This window comes from Rhinolophus hipposideros, assembly GCF_964194185.1.
Source record: "Rhinolophus hipposideros genome assembly, chromosome: 20".
NCBI classification, from domain to species: Eukaryota; Metazoa; Chordata; class Mammalia; order Chiroptera; family Rhinolophidae; genus Rhinolophus; species Rhinolophus hipposideros.
The window spans coordinates 22,530,027-22,547,622 of NC_138066.1; the positions used below are offsets into that span (position 1 = coordinate 22,530,027).

The following is a 17,596-nucleotide window of genomic DNA, read 5'->3' on the forward strand; positions in this document are numbered from 1 at the left end:
TGGCAGTTAAATGAATTAACATATGAAAAGTGCTTATTAGAACATTGCCTCGGAAATGTTAGCTGTTCCATCATCATCATCTTCGTGGTGGTGATTTTTTCAAATAGAGATGCCTGTTCTTTTTAATGGTCATGTAGTATTCCATTATATATACGTACCATAATTTATTTAATCTGACACGAATTGAAAGAAATTTTGGTTAAAAAGCATTGAAAACAAAGATGGAATGAATATCATGTGCATTTGGGTGTATAGAATAAAGTTTTCAATTTTTTTTTTTAATGATTGTTATTCTGCCATTCTCCTTTACAACCTGAGGTGCTTTCTCTTGCATATTCCCACTTATCTCCTAGATATCGTATCACAATTGGCAATAAAACCTGTGTGTTTGAGAAAGAGAATGACCCTTCAGTGATGCGTTCACCTTCTGCTGGGAAGTTAATCCAGTACATTGTGGAAGATGGAGGCCATGTGTTTTCTGGCCAGTGTTATGCTGAGATTGAGGTCAGGCTGGTGATTGGGCTTTTGGGTTCTGGGAGGGAAAAGCGAAAAGGGCAGGTGGGGAAAGGGTTGGTTGGGACCGACTAGGACTGAAGAGTAACAGAAAGGAAATAGAAAAAGAAAGGAGGGAGCCTCAGTTTATTTAACTGGAATTATGAACCTTAAGATTTTAACAACAAATTAAAGGCTCACAGTTTTTCTTTGACAGATGAGGAATCTCTGGCTCTAAAAATAGATACAAGGAAATAGCCCTGAATGAGTGTTAAGTATTGTGCTAAGTGCTGTTAATGCAGGAAATACATGATCACTGGATTGGGGCCACAAAATAGACAAGTAATGAAATACGAATTCCGATAGAGCCAAACACAGAGTACAAAGGCCACCTAATCCAAATCAGTGTTAGCTGGGTGGATGTGGGTGGATAGTAAGCAAAGACTTCTGACAGAGGGTACTTTGGTCTTAGTTTTGAAAGATAGATTGTAACGGACCAGGTGAAGAAGGGCAGGGAAGAATGTTTAAAGGTGGAGGAAGAACATGTACAAAGGCACAGAAGCAAGAGAGTATGGTATATATAGGGAACTGCCAGTACATATCGGCATTGCTTGACAATGGACTAAGGTTTAATGGGAAAAGGCAAGCAAAGATGATAAATAAGAGAACAGAATTGGAGGTCATGAAGGATCGTATAAGACATACTAAGAAGCTTAGACTGTCCTCAAGGCAGTGGGGAATCATGGAAGGATTTACAGGGAAAAGTGACATGACAAGATCTGGGCTCTAGAATGATTGTTTTTAGTGACCTTGTTGGAAGTGTTTAGCAAGTAGAAAAATATGTTGAGAGGTTTTTGTAGTACTCTAGGCCAGAAATGATGAGGGCCTAAACCAAAGAGATGGCAAGAGAAGATTTTTGAGAAAGGTTTAGAAGGTGTGCTTGGCTGGGTTTCCTAATTTGGTAGATAAGGGAGCAAGAAGAATAAAGAAGGACCCTTAGGTTTTAGCCTGCATATCTTAAGTAGACAGAGTGAGCATGTAGACCCACAGGTATGAGGAGGCTGAATTGCTCATCACTTCTAAATATAAAACAAGTAAAAACGCAAACTATGGCAAAAACAGATTTAAACGTCAGAAACAGGAAATGTTAGTCGCTGTCACTGATCCCTAAAGCTAGGTGCTGAGAGATTTTCTAATTGGCTTTCTTGGTGGTCTCTTGGAGATGCTGATAGATTCTCATTTTTCTGGGTTGAATAAGATATAGTCCAACTTAGATGTTGAGGGGAAAACTGACTTCTTTATAGCATTCATCTGTGTAAAGAAAGGCCAAACTCTAATTTTGTTTATTTTTCATTGTAGGTGATGAAGATGGTAATGACCTTAACAGCTATGGAGTCTGGCTGTATTCATTATGTCAAGAGGCCTGGAGCTGCTCTTGACCCTGGCTGTGTAATAGCCAAAATGCAGTTGGACAACCCCAGCAAGGTCCAGCAGGTGAGTAGGAAGGAACTTTTAATATTGCTCTCCAAGAACTGATTACATGGTAGGGGTAATTAGGAGGGGCAAATGATTTCAATGCTTGCTTTGCCAGTTTTTCTTAAGCTTCCCCCCTCCCCCCCCCATAATCTTACGCCTTGTATTTGTGCCTATAGTTTAATGGAACTCGAGTTTGCAAGAGTTACTACAATACTAAGATTCTATGATTGTTTTTTTTCATGATTCTTCCTTCATTGACTTCTTCTCTTAGCTGGGTATGATGAAGGGATGTCTTGATTTTGAATGATGACTGTAAGTTGCAGTGGTGTTTTTGTACCCTGAGTAGAAGGTAGTGGTGACTTGATTTCTCATTGGGGTTGACAGGCTGAGCTTCATACGGGTAGTCTGCCACAGATCCAGAGCACAGCACTCAGAGGTGAGAAGCTCCATCGAGTGTTCCACTATGTCCTGGATAATCTGGTCAACGTAATGAATGGATACTGCCTTCCAGATCCTTTCTTTAGCAGCAGGGTAAGAATCACTTCTCTTGGGGAAGGGATGTACAAATAAGGTAAGGTACATGTTCTCCATGATAGATTGAAAGTTGTATAAAGATGTTTTAGAGGGAGAGAAAGAAAACTGTTTGGCCTGGACCTCTATCATCTTTAGTTGTGGGATTTGAAGTCTTTAAATCCTTGCTTCTTCACCATGTCATTGACTTCCTATCTAATTGGTTTTAAACTGGAGAACAAGGGCAGTGTTAGAAGCTTGCACTGCAATCTCGAAGTAAGTACTATGTGATAGTGAATTTAGATATATCGTTTTATTTTGGGGATTGTGTTAATTTTGTCTGGATCCTGTTTTATTATTTCCTTCTTAGGTAAAGGACTGGGTAGAGCGGTTGATGAAGACCCTCAGAGATCCCTCCTTACCTCTTCTAGAATTGCAAGATATCATGACCAGTGTCTCTGGCCGCATCCCCCCCAATGTGGAGAAGTCTATCAAGAAGGAAATGGCTCAGTATGCTAGCAACATCACATCAGTCCTGTGTCAGTTTCCCAGCCAGCAGGTATCTATAGAGTAACACTGTCATTTTCTGCTGGAGTTCCTGCTGCAGGATTCCTTTCTGTTTGGCTCCTCCTTACTACCTGGACATTGTGCTTTTGCAAAAGCGTATTAACCATGTACTCCATAGAGGTTTGTCCTTGGGGCCATGCCCTAATTAGAAGTATTTTTGTGAATTTAAAGTAGAGGGATATTCGCAGTTTTATTATCAGAGACTTTCTTCCTACTTCACAGCACACTGACCCTTTGCCTATAAAGCAAGTTTACATGTCGGGAGTAAAGCTAGGCAAGTGGAGAGTCAAGTTGAATTTTGACCATAAGCATGTTTTGCCTGTCATGACCTCTGGTAGTTTTTGTGATGCACTCATTAGTTCATCAGGGAAAGGGTGCAAATAAATACAGGTAGCTTGCTTATTTAACTCAGGCCTCTAAGCTATGCCTGGTAACTTCCAGATGCTCCCTATAAGAAAGATAGAAATTGTCATGTTATAATGAAGAAAATCCCTAGAGGTGATGCTCTACAGATTAATGCTTTGGGACCCTTTGTTGGGTTGGGCTTCATTTTTCCTCTTTCTTATGCTTTAGATTGCCAACATCCTAGATAGCCATGCAGCTACATTGAACCGGAAATCTGAACGGGAAGTCTTCTTCATGAACACTCAGAGCATTGTCCAGCTGGTACAGAGGTATTACATGTAACCTCAGATTCCCAGACCTGCCCATCCCAGTACATTCCTTTCTTTTAAGTAGTCATGAAGGGGCTTACTTCAGGTTTGACTTAGAGAAATTAGGAAGCGCACCTATAGCTTAAAAAATAACTTACCTTTTCTAAATATCTTAGAATTGCAAAGTAACTCTTATCCTCAATGTTTGTGATGACTTCTTTCTATTTCTGTATTTTTATGTCAATTATTGAGGCACAAAAATCTTATTTTCTCTTTCCTTAACAATTTGATGAAACCCCTAATTTTTCTTCTGGCAAATTATTGACATAATTTTCTTAGCTTATGGAGCCAACTATTGGACTAAAACAATATTCACAGAACGTTTTCAACTTGAAGATACTCATAAATTTTTCAGATGTCTCTTAGCTGTTTCAAGCGTTCAGTAATCATTTCTACTTAGCAGTGGGAACTGAACCAGGGTGTTGTTAGGTAGGACTATTAAGTGGTTTTCAATTTTGTTTCGTTCTCCTTTTTTCTCTTTTCCTTTATAGAAAACTCTTGTACTTAGCCAGATTTCTTTTAGGCTTGGGATTTAAATTAATCTGGTTAGTTGATTTTAGGCTGGGCCCAGTGCTGCCATATATTCAGAGGGAAAACAGTTCAGTAGAAAGTCTAGAAAGTAAATCTGTGCTCTGGGTTTATTATTTAAGAGTCTGTTGTTTAATAGCGTTAGCCTATCAGGTTTCTCAGTGGAGACTTGTTCTGGTTGCCTAGGTACCGAAGTGGAATCCGAGGCCACATGAAGGCTGTGGTGATGGACCTGCTACGGCAGTACCTGCGAGTAGAGACACAGTTCCAGAACGGTAAGCCTCTTCCTGGGGACTCTGTATTTGAGAAAGTTTCCCTGCAATAGCTGAGAGTTCATCCTCTAACACTTCCCATTCACACACTCTTCCTCCTTTCACCACTCCCTTGAAAACTAAACCTCTATATCTCACTGGTGCCTAAGAAAGAACAACATGATGAGATTGTGAATCCTTGTGCTTCTGGGAAAAGGCTGAGATAATTTTTCTAGTAGAGATTAGCATTCCCCCTTGACGACTTCTTGACCTTGTAAGTGAGAGTTGGTTGAATCATGACTAGGCTGAAATTGAGAAACCCTATCTGAAGAGCTTGCCTCTCAGCAGCTAATCCATGGATTGAAGCACAGGCATCTGAGACAGGCTCAGATTTTCCACTACTTTTCAGTGTATCATTTAGGTGGAATTTATCCCTGGCTTTCTCCGAAGAGCTTCACTACATGATGTATAAAGTCTCTTAACTGTGAAACACCCGGCCTAAGATTTTAAAGCAACGTGCTGCTGATACTGCTTCCTGCCACAAGATGGCAGTGAAACACCGTAGAATTTGAAATACGGCCTAACATTTTTCTTGCGTCTGTTTTGCTCCCTTTTGCATCCTTTAAAGGATGGCTCTGACACTCATAACCAGCAAGAATCCTCAAGTAAACATTAGCAAACTGAATCTAGCAATGTATACGACCAAGATGGCTTTATCCCACTAATGCAAGCTTGATTAATATTGGAAAAACTGATTAGTATAATTTATCATGTAATAGCTAAAAGAGGGGGGGAAAAAACCATGGTCATCATTCCAAGATATGAGGGGAGGACGCATTTGACAAAATTTAATATCTGTTCATGATAAACTCTTGGCAAATGAAGAATGAAATGGAACTTCTTTAATCAAAAGTTCCCCATCAAAAAATCTACAGGATACATCATACATAATGGTAACATGTTGAAAGCATACTCTTAAGGTTAGGAATAATACATGGACACCTGCTATCACTATTCAGCATCATGCTGGATGTCCTAGCAAGTGCTGTAAGACAAGGAAAAGAGTTAAAGATATGAGGACGAGAACAGTTGTTTAGAAAAACAATTTAGAAAAATATGCCATTTAAATCAGCAATCCAAAATATTAAATACTAAGGAATAAGTCTAACAAAAAATGTACAAGCCTCTTTTGGAGAAAATTATAATCAGTTAACAATAATAAAGAAAATCTAAACAAATATCATGATCTTAAATTGGAATATATACTTGCAACGTATTCATTCTCCCTGAATTCATCTGTAGATTTATTAACATTCTAATAAAAATCCTAGTAGGGTATTTTCATGAAATTTGTCAAGGTAATTCTAAAATTTACATGAAAGAAAAGTCTGATAGTAACAAATATAAGAAATATAAGGTGGAGGGATTTGTCCAGTTAAGATTAAGTATAATGCCATATTAAGTATCAAGATTAAGTATAATGCCATATTAATGAAGAGATTGTAATATTGGTGTAAGGACAGATTAATAATGGTCCAGTGGAACATAACCACCCAGAAACAGATCCACACATATATGAAAACTCACTTTATAACAGAGCAGGCATTATAGATCATGAAGAAAGGATAGGCTTTTCAATAAATGATTCTGGGACAATGGGTTATTTATTTGTAAAATCAAAAGAAGAAACTGGATCACTACCTTCTAACATATACACACAAAAATCAATTTCAGATGAATTAAAGACTTAAACATGTACGAAAGAGGCAAAGCGATTAAATTTTCAGGGGAATATCCTTATAACCTCAGGGTAGGGAAGATTTTATCATACAAGATACAACAAATGCAAACTATAAAGGAAAAGGTTGATTAATTCGACCCTACTTAAGAACTTCTGTTCATGAAAAGATACCGTAAAATGATTGACAATAACAAGCTACAATGTGGGAGAAGATATTTATAAAACATGCACCTAACCAGATCAGTATCTAGAATCTAGAGAACTGCTATGAATCAATAAGTAAAAGACAGCCTAATAGAAAAATGGGTAAAAGATATAAAAAGACAATTCACAGAAAGGGAAACACAAATGATCCAAAAACTTATGAAAAGATGTTCAATCTCATTAACAATTAGAGAAATGTGAGCCAAAACCACAGTGAGATTGGCAAGAATTAAAAAGCCACATCATTTTCTTCCACTGCTTCTGTAAGTGGAAGTGCAAATTTCCAAAGTACAAACCACTTTGGAAAATGGTTTGTCAGTACCTAATAGAGTTGAACTTCTGTGTACTCCTCACCTAGCAATTTCATTCTTAGATAATGTACTCTAGAGAAACTCTTACACCTGTTTATTAGGAGACACATACAAGACTGTTTGTGACAGCATTGTTCATAATAGCAAAAAAAAAGGAGGGGGGGGACAGGAAACAATCCAAATTACACAAGTAAAATAGATTTACTGAATTCTACTGCAGTGTATTTCCACAATGGGTTACTATACGGCGGTGAAAATGGGTCATCCCAGATACACATGTGAACAAAAGGATGAATCTTAAAAACGTATTGTTAAGGGAAAGAAACAAGTTACAGAAGGATCATTCACAGTGTTTCCGTTGTTATCAAGTTGAAAAACAGGAGAAGTGAAACTACATATACATTTGTGATAAATGTAAAGAAAAGCCCAAGAATGATTAATAGAAAATTCAGCTTAGTAGTTGTTTCTGAGGAGGAACACATAGGATCTTTTAAAGGTACTAAAAGTGTTCTGTTTAACATAGGTAGTAGTTACATGGGTGTTTTTTATTTATTCTTCTGTACGTATATTTCACAATAAAAAGTTTTTAAGAAGAGAACACTTGGTATTATTGCTTTCTTTCTGCTTAGTGTCTCTTTCTGCTGCCTCTCCCCTGGGTAAATATTCTTTTTATTTCCCCTGGTCCTAGTAATTCCTATTACCAAGATATATTTATTTCTGTTGTCACTTCAAAGCTAAATCTTGGTTGGGAGAATTATAATTTCTATTTATATAGGACAGCTTATTTATATAGGACAGCCAATTTTAAATAGCTTCCAGTTTGTTCTAAATGGGTCTTTTATGAAATTGGCAGCTCTCTAGATATTGCACTCCACTATTTTTCAAATATATGTAGTTTCATTTTGAAAAAAATCATATGTCAGACTTTAATATTTTAAACAGGTAAAAGCAGAGTTGCCCTGGTTGAATGTACTCAGTATTCTAGGAATCCATGGTAATGCAGTTTGCACTCCACTGTTCTGGTTTCTAACTTAACATGGAATCTGAACTGAGGCAATAATCCTTTAGTATTTTCATGATTTCATAAAATTCTGACCCTTGAGACTACTCAAACACTAATTCTCCTTTACTTGGAAATTTAATTCTGAGGTAAGCTGTTTCCTAAAGAAGTGACTATTACTTATATCCCGTGGTAGATATCACTACAATGTACCTGAAGCTTATGCTTCTGTTGCAAAACATAGCTTTCCTAGCCAGAACTAACCTGTCCCCAGTGGCCTTCGGAAAGGCCAGTGAAAATATACATAACTGTACTCTCCCTGCAGACCTTTTGACTTAATGCAGGTTCTCCTTGATCTATGCCTTAGTTTGGATTTGGAATTCCTCGGTATTTCTTAGCTGTTTCATGGACTTACAGCGGAAAATATTGATTCTGGAGATAGCAGCCATCCTTCTCATGGATATTGATAAGTTTGTGTCATTTTATTTTTGAGCTAAAACTGTTCCTTCTAGTTACGGTGAAACATTTTCAGTGAGTCAGACATGGACCCAGAATCTCAAGCTGGCGTAGGCTTTAAAGATATGGACATTTCTTTTTAAGCAGCAGGACCCTCTCTTCTAAGGAAATCATTCCAGGAAACTAAATGTGAGAGTTTAGAGTAAGGATGGAGAGTTGGAGTTAATTCCCAACCCCTCAGTCTCTAGGCACACCCTCCCCCCACTTCTCAATACTTTCATTGAAAATGAGGCTCAGAGAGGTAAGGTGATTTGCCCAGGAGCACATAGTAAATTGGCAGTAGAGTTATACTTTGAGTCCAAGTCTTATAACCAGATTGCCTAACTGCTTGTCCAACGTTCCTTTTCCTAAACTACACAGCCATTCTGGACACATCTCTCCAGGAAAACTCTTAAGTTGTTTTTTCTCACTGTTGATCGGGTGAATTATAGACATTAAAAAATAGCATGTAAATATGAACATTCGTACATGGATGAGTTCCAATTATTTTTGCTGCTTGCAGGTCATTATGACAAATGTGTGTTCGCCCTTCGGGAGGAGAACAAGAGTGACATGAACACGGTACTGAACTATATCTTTTCTCATGCTCAAGTCACCAAGAAGAATCTTCTGGTCACAATGCTTATTGTGAGTACAATCTTTCAGAACCTGTAGAGATGGTTGATGATATGCAAAAAGGCATTTCTGATGGCTGTGGGCAGAGGAAAATCTCCTTTCTTTTATAAAAGTGGGATGAGTGGGGCTTGGGTTGTGGATTAACAATTTCTCACACCTGCCTTTGTCCTTGATCTGGAGAAATCTGCTCCCTGCAGGAAAGGTCTGTCCTGGCTATTATGCATATAATCATGCACAGGAACTCCAATCTTGAGACTGTACTTAGAGATGCCCTGTGCTTCATTATTTCTGGTGTGACTCCTGGCAGTATCTTTAAAATAGAGTTTTATCCAGCCAGTGTACGTCTTCATTATAACTCTTGTTTGTTCCATGAATATCCTCAATGACTGTCATGTCCAAAACTGAAGGACAAAAATAACTGTTAGAAATCCCATAATGTCCCTCCCCCACCAAAGACATTTAAATTTGTTTTGCATCTTCTTTGGTCCCTCTCTCTTTTTTTTTTTTTTCCTCTCTATTTTATTTACATGGAAATCTAAGCTCCGATTATTGTATTGGTAGTAGATATATGCTTTTGTCCCCATACCCTAGTCATATGAGAATTAGTAGAAAGTAGGAATGCGAGGTGAGACTAATAGATGTGAATAGGACTGACGTACATTTGAACAGTGGGTGGAATTTTTGTGGACTTCATGATTTTACAAAATGATTTGTAAGTTCCTCACTCCTAGATTTTTCTGGTTGAGTTAATTCTAGGAATCAGAGGACAATAAGACTGTTCTTAAATTCCCCACCCCGTGAACAATTGCTGTGCTCTTGCATATGTGTCTTTTTGGGGGGGTATTAGAGTACGTTTGACTCCTCGAATTTTCCTTTCTTGTCCTTTTGTGGGTTGGCATTTTGGGCACCTTAATCCCATCATTTCTTCCTGGTAGAAACAAGCTATAAATCTTCACTGCTATTTTTTATTTCATAGTTCGGAAGGAAGGGAAACTACCTCCCATCTCTGGTTAACAGCAGTGCCTCTGATTCAGTTATCTGCTTAGCTGGTTAACTCTCAAGGATATAACATTTTTTAGAATACCTCACTTTTAAAAGTATCTGGTAATTATACGGATAGTTTGGGCACCCTAGAATGACTAGAAGATGCATTTTAAAGAGGGAAAAAAATGTCAGCACTATGTAATATTTCAATTTCCCCAAGTGACATGTTTCGACAAAGAAATGATATTATCTATGGCAACTGGCTGGCAATCAAAAGAGGGAAGAAATCTCCGACTAGTTAGACATATTTTTTTTTGTTTTTTGGGGTTTTTTTGTTTTGTTTTAATACAAAGATCGCTAATTATCATTTGTATGAAGTCAAAACTTTCTGATAGAAAAGGGTGATGATGAAGGAATGGAAGAATCTGTCAGTTTGGCCCTAAAATGGGGTGGAATTTGCCTTTTTAGGAAGCTAATTATGGTGAGTTTTCATTTTATTATGATTACCTTTTTAAAGACTTAACAGTTTTCTACACTAAAAATAGACCAAAGCCCAGAATCCTTGGAGCAGCAGAAGAGTAATGATCGCCCAAGACTGTCGCTGGGTTTCTTAAATTCTAATTTGTAAGATATAGGGGCTCGGCTCGCTCCTTTTGCGGAGTGATTGTAAGTAACGCTTGCCTTAAGAATCTCATTATTGGAACACGGAGCCATATTTCCTCTGAGAATTCTGGAGTAGCTTTGAGCCGGGGCTGTTCATTTCTCAAGTAATCACGCTGGTGTGATGGAGAGAGAAAATGGCAGCTGTTCGGAGCTCAGGCCTTCAATTTTCTTCAGAGTCCAGTCACTCAAGTGTGTAATTACACGGGGGTGCTGCAGAGGCGTTGGGCCCTGTCAGAGAACTGGTTTGAGGCTTTGCTTTCTGCTTTTGCCAGTCAGGACAGGCAGAAGCCAACGGGACTCTGACTTGCTGCTGTTCCTTTTTCTCCACCTTGTCATCCTGATTGCTTCTTACCTGTGTGGATAGTACCCAAACTTTCTTTCCAACAGGCTGAGCTCTTTGGAGAAGAGAGGTGTTTGTTAGTGTTTGGGTTTGAATGAATAGGATGGGGGGGGTGGGAGGAGGAGGAGGAGAAAGAAGGTTGAAGATGTGAACCAGAAAGATGGATTTGTCCTTTTCTTCATTTTGGCATTTCACATTTTTCTTTAAAAAGCAAAACAAAACTCGGTAAACATAGTAGGATATGTAGGCTTTCCTGTCATTAAACTTCTTTTGATATATCAGCTGTTTTCACCTCATTTAGAGATTTGGAAATCAAGGAGTTAATTGATATGATTGAGCTAAGGGCCAGCTAGCAGTGACTTATGGAGCAGGAATGAAAGCACAAAATGTGCTCCTTTCCGATCTGAATGCCAGACGTGGGCTTCCTCTTTCCTTCTTGGGCAATGGTTAGATCCCCCACCCCCATTCCATATCTGCATTAACGGTGATAGCTGGTAAAAGCTATTTTAGCTGTTTGGATTACTCTTTCTGGATGTCTTACTGTCTTTTACGGGTACCACCTTATTGTCTTTTACGAGTAGCATTTGAGTCCCCCACCTTGCGCTCTCAGCTCATTTCCCTTTGCTTTACTTACCTTGGCTTCCTGATTGATGTTCTGTGCCTGGCATTCCAGTCTCTGCTTTCTAGAAGGAGGAATGCTGATGATGTGCTTTGCTGAGCTAGATGATGATTTCAGGGGCTTTTGAACCTAGAGGGAGGGATCGAGAAAATTGGGCTTCTGTGAATCAATGGTACGGAGTGTGGGCTGCTCCAAGGTACCCTCTGTACCCTCCAGGTGTTAGCATAACTTGCCTAGTGGTAACTTGCTTCAAGGACTCTTCAGCAAATTTCTTCTAATCTTTCACCCTATCTGGAAAGCAAAATGTCAAGTAAAAGGCTCAAGTCCTGTCAAGTTTTCTCTATTTGGAGGAATATTGTGCCACATTGAAAACAGTCTGGGTTTATTTTTTAGAAAGCGCTTCTTCTTTCTTACATTTAATTTTCTAGGAAAAATCTTAAAACATTGTTTATGTTTACTTAGAGATATTTAGGAGCTTCTTTAGCCAAATGAAGCTACTTGGAACCAGTAGAAAGTATCGACATCCTCCTAGCTGTTTAGATAGCCAAGTGCATATCCTCTCACCACCTTGACTTGAGTAACCATCCCCTCCCTACTGAGAGTTTATTTCTGGCATGGTCCACGTGACCATGATGTCAACATGCTTCCTTATGAGTAATGCCAGGTCTGGGAGCGTCTGGTTTGGTTTGGACAGGGAGCATTTGAAATGCCAATGAGCGCCTTTCTGTCCTCCTCTTAACATGACTGTAGACCATTTTGTCCAATGTGTAAGGAAAGAAGAAAGTATTAATATGTCTCAGTGAACCCAGTTTAGTGAATAAGTGTCATATTAACAATTTCTTGTTCAACCTGTCCCATGACATCCTTGGAATGTCACAAAAGTCCAGCTGTGACTGGAAGAAGCTACCAATCCATTGCTGGTGTTGGGATTGGTGCCTCGCCCAGCTGAACGATAGGTCATGTCTTTAACACAGTAGGTTACATTCTTTTCATTTTGAATTGCCTTCAGAATTTAGGATGCAAAAATCAAGTTGGACTAGATTAGATTCTTCTGGCAATCAGCTTTCCAACTTTGGTTACGGTTTTGACACTCACGCACGTTTGTTATATTTCTGCAAATCTGAAATAGTCCCTGTTGTTAGCCACCATCCAGGATAAGAATAAAAACAAGAAATAACTGTGTAGTGCCAATCTTAACCGTTAACTGAATAATAATTTTCACTTAGGCCTGCAGATTTAGGCAAGTGACCTGTAATCCCCAAATCAGTGGGTAGGTTCATTAAATGAACTTCTTTAACGCTGAAAAAATATCTGCTGACATAGTTACCATTGAATGTCATTGCTACAAACTGTTCACCAGGATTAGATGGTGGTGTTGGGCTGTCCAGTTGCCCAAAGGAAGTCTATCTCCAGGCTAGAGGGCCATAAACTTCCTTGTTGGATATTTGTATCTTGGGATGGGTGGTTCTGATGAACAAAATGGTCTTTCCTCCCTGGTGGTTTCTTTCAGGACCTGAACACTGTGTCTACGTCAAGGACGAGAGGATTGAAGTTATTCTGCACATAATTGCCTATTGCTAATCATTTTCTAGGTATTAATGATGGCAGTGGAGAAAATCGTATTATATTTGAATGGAAAATTTTCAAGGCAGGACAAACTAATGGAAGTAGTAGTTCATTCACACTGTATTTGATATTTCATATCCCAGAAAGGTCTGGTTTTGTACTTTATCACAAGGAGCTCAGTCAGATTGTCATTTGGTGATCGTGAACAAAATAATTACTTCCCTGCTATATTTTCTAATCTCCATAGTTCACTTTTCTTACACATACTGTTTCTTTTCCCCAACCCCCTTTCCCTCATAAGGAAAAGATGAAATGAAGAAGTGTTTTTTTAAAAAGTGGTTTTGTGCGTTTTGTTTTTTTAACTACATGATCTGTACTTAGGCAAGAGGATAACTTCATTTTTACTTATGTATTTTAGTTTAATCTCAAAAGGTAAACCTGGATTTCCTTTTAAGGGAAAACATTCCACATTCAATCTGATATAGGTTGGGTAGGTAGCTAGTGTTCTTATTTTGTTATGTTGGCTTTTGTTGTTTAATGTTGAGATTTCAGTCTGGCTATTTACAGGGTAGTACTATCCAGGACACCTTAAGAGGTGTTTAAATCTTTCAGTGGGTCATTCGGATGATGTAAATACCTCAGAAAGGAATATGTTTTCTCTACTAGGAATCTTAGGTAAAGAGGGAGTTAGGGAGGAAAAACTTATCTTGGTTTTCCTACCCACTGTTATCTATCCTTTTTTCGTCTGTCTTTTTACAGTCTTGTCTTGGTAATTAGATATATTCTGTCTTGTTCCTTAGTTCTCAACAAGATGACACTTAATTGCATTTTCTCCCTCCTCTTTGCTTTTACACCTTAGAATAGGTGGAAGGCGCCCTCTAGCCTGTGGCTATATGCTCAACCGAACCCTGGATTTATAGTCACTTTAATAGCAGCCGTTCTTCCCACTTAGATGAGTGAATTTCCTGTGTTAAATAGGTGAAAACAATACATACTTGCATTTCCTTAACTATAAATTCCATCATGTGTTTTATAATTGTGGACAGTTGGAGCAGACCTCTGGTAGATTCGGGAACCAGAAAATATGTCCTGCTTTAAAAGGCTTGAGATGACAGGTTTTCATAGCATAATGATGTTGAGTCAAAGCTATCTACATTGTGACGTGGAAAGTAGTAGGGATCGTAGAAAAAGTGTTATGGGAAATGCATATCTACTCCAAAAGCCCCAAGCTTTTGTGTATACTGCTATGGTCATGGACTATAAAGAGAATCCCTAAGATGGGGAAGGTCAAGTATGAAATGGAGAGTCTTCAAGAAAAAGGCTGATAATCAAGATAAGGAGAATATTGAAAAGCAGCAACAGGAAGCCTTTTGGGATCTGGTCATCTTTCACGTCCTATTGATAGTAGGGGAGAATAAAAATGCACTAAAATATAAAGGCAATTATTTCAAATTCCATAGGAACTATGCCTTAAGGAGCTATGTACCTAGGAACTATACCTAAACGTGTATATTTTATGTGGTGTGATATTAAGAACTACTACTACAAATAGCTCTGTAAATTTCCAAAAAGGCATTTATTAAAACGGCATCTGTGATTTTTCAGCTTAGATGAAAAGTATGTGGATCATGGATGAATTTAGGGAATAAACTGACATTCCCCTGCAGAAGAAAAATTTTTCTCAAAATATGACAGAGATTCTTTTTCTTAACAATTTTTAATTTTTAGGAGAGGAAGGACCCAATACTGAATAAACCATGGATTGTATTGTAAGAGCTGTGTTTTTTTCCTCTAATCCATGTAAGGATTCACCATGTTTAGATATTGTGGAATGATTCTTGATACTGCAAGAGGATAAATGATTTGGGGTATAGAATTGTCAGAATATGAGATGGTATTTTTATTTAGTGTGTGTTTATAAATGAATAATTTGTTCTTGTGTTTCTGTTTTGTACCCTCCTGGGATGCTGAACATTTGTTTGTGGAATGAAAACCACTAGGAGTGGTTCCTCCTTCTGCTTTATTCTGCCTTCTTTCCAGAAGTGGGAGAGGGAATAGGAAAGTCTTTAGTCCCTGTATTATTTAAAACCTCTTAAAACATCATCTGTTATTTCTTACTCAGAATCCCTTGACCCCTTTTAAAAATGTCTCTGATGATTTCTTCTGCATGTTAAAAATACAATATTGATTTATGAAGAAATACATGAGGAATTTTGAATCTGAATGTCTGAGGGATTTCAGCTTCTCCTCTTAACAGCAACTTCTTCTAAGATCTTGTTTTCTACATTGTTTGGGATTAAAAAAGAAAAGAAATAGAAAGTTTACATTTTCTTATTAATCCAGCTATGTTTACTTTGTTTTTATTCCCTTTTCCATTTCAAAGTCCTGTCCACCTCCGTTCCTTTTAATGTGGGTGTGTATGTTCTTTTTCACCTTGACAATTAGGATCAGTTGTGTGGCCGGGACCCTACTCTCACAGACGAGCTGCTGAATATCCTCACAGAGCTCACTCAGCTCAGTAAGACCACCAATGCTAAAGTGGCACTTCGAGCACGCCAGGTAAGGACGTGTTGGTTATCCTGAGGGAGGAATGGTTTTCATAGATTGGGCAATGAGCTTTTACTCCATCACCTTACAGAGATGCAATTTTCTATGTATGTCTCACTGCCCTCAGAACAAATGTTTTCATGTGGTATATGTTTTTTGTGTTTGTTTTTTTTTTAAAAGGAAAACTCAATGTTAGAGTCTCTTTAAAATAGGAGCCCTTTCCCCATCATAAAATCCTGTTATCATTCCCTACCCTTCCTAGGAGCCCTGTGATAGTAAACCAGGGTCATGTGGAGGAAAGGAAACTGAGGGAAGGCAATAGAATCAATATTTCTTACTTCCTTAGAAGCAGGTGAAAACTTTTAAGTGTATAGGGAAAAAAAGCAAGTGTGGAAAGCAGAAAGATAAAAGATAAGGAAATGTCTCTTAGGTGCTAGCAATCAGAACAACCCCAGAGAAGTCCAGTTAGTTTCACCCTGCCGTCTTCATTTCCATTCCAAAAGGTTTCAGCAGGGAAGCCCAGAGTTGGCGCTCCCTTTGTGTTCCACTGCAGTGCATTGACAAGGAAGCCGCATTTGAAGCTGCTCAGTGACCTTCTGCTTTCTCTACAATTGTATCCATGTCACTGAACTACTCAAAGTTATTGAACCTCTCAGTGACCTGCTGAGAGAATTCAGGTCCTACCATGTCCCCGTGTCCCCATTTGTTTGTGACACTGCTTTCACTCTCTCTGCCCCTCACATGCATTGGTGTTACATCCTAACTCCTTCTCCTTGATACTGAGTACCTGGGGCTGTCAGGGCCGCTTTTCCTAGTCTTTCTTTCTACTTCAGAGTTGTGAAAGGCCAGCTAGCTCTGCTGCATCCTCCTTCCCCACAGCTGCTCCCTGCCAGACCTGATTCCCAATTAACAGCTAGTCAAGCAGTCCCCAGAACTAGCAGCTTTGCAGTGGTAAATCACATGCACTGATGGAACTTGATTGAAGCTGTTTTCTCTCCCTCCCCCCCACCCCCCATGGGAAATTGCCTACAACGCAAATCATGGTGAGAGTCAACTGAGATGCAGTATTTGGTGGCATTGGCTTTATGTTACAGGACCTAGAAGTTGTTTTACTTGGTCTCTGTTTTATCTTTGATGCCTGCACTTACAGATTTATATTTATTGCTTTTGTATCAGAGTTGCCTAATAGGAGCCTAGAATAATCACCCCCTTAGGAACTTATGCCTCTTATTTTGCTCTCACTCTAGGTTCTTATTGCCTCCCATTTGCCATCATATGAGCTTCGCCATAACCAAGTAGAGTCTATCTTCCTATCAGCTATTGACATGTATGGACATCAGTTTTGCATTGAGAACCTGCAGGTATACTTACAGCCCTTTTCTACCTCTCTGCACGCTTGTTTCCTTTATTCCCAAGCATAGCTTAATTAAGTAATCAATCAATCAGTTTTGGTTTTCTGCATAATGAAGTTTTATACCTTCACTTTCTAAAATGATTTATACTTATGCATATTTTTTTCCTTAAAAATGCTGTTAGAATAGTGGTTTAGCTTAAAAATCAAATAGGCCTTGTCTTGATAGAAGTACCCTATTGAAGTCTTTACCCCGTGTGCTTTCATTTTCTTTTAATGCTTACTACTAAGCTTTATAGCGAACCAATTTCATAAAAGAGTATTGGCTAGTTTCACTAATTGGAGGGACCTGGACTATTATTTTTTAAACCACATCATTTTCTCAGGAATGACTTTCTATTTGTGGACCTGGAAATAAGGACAGTGTTGTTACATCTAGCTAAGGGGATCTTTAGGCTTTCTGTCAGATTTCCTTCTGGGGAACCTAGATTGAGGAGAAGGATGTTTTGTTATTTTTGGTTCATAGTTGAAACAGAAGGTTTTAACTGGGGTTCAAGTCTATGGCTTCCCATAGTGGAATATTGAGACAATATTTAAGAAGT

General features: G+C 38.5%; 1 protein-coding gene across 11 annotated transcripts in view; it reads left to right on the forward strand.

Moving 5' to 3' along the window:
• Window positions 1–17,596, forward strand: part of ACACA (acetyl-CoA carboxylase alpha) — a 255,219-nt gene that overhangs the window by 110,339 nt on the left and 127,284 nt on the right. For 9 of the 11 annotated variants that reach the window (XM_081029227.1, XM_081029226.1, XM_081029223.1 and 6 more), the window contains 9 exons: window positions 354–504; window positions 1,852–1,986; window positions 2,353–2,499; window positions 2,849–3,037; window positions 3,619–3,719; window positions 4,473–4,561; window positions 8,812–8,936; window positions 15,542–15,655; window positions 16,891–17,004. In XM_081029227.1, the coding sequence (XP_080885353.1) occupies window positions 354–504; window positions 1,852–1,986; window positions 2,353–2,499; window positions 2,849–3,037; window positions 3,619–3,719; window positions 4,473–4,561; window positions 8,812–8,936; window positions 15,542–15,655; window positions 16,891–17,004 (1,165 nt within the window). Of the gene's footprint in view, window positions 1–353; window positions 505–1,851; window positions 1,987–2,352; window positions 2,500–2,848; window positions 3,038–3,618; window positions 3,720–4,472; window positions 4,562–8,811; window positions 8,937–15,541; window positions 15,656–16,890; window positions 17,005–17,596 lie in introns of those variants that run through there. The other 2 variants (XR_013991990.1, XM_081029224.1) reach the window with 2 other exon arrangements.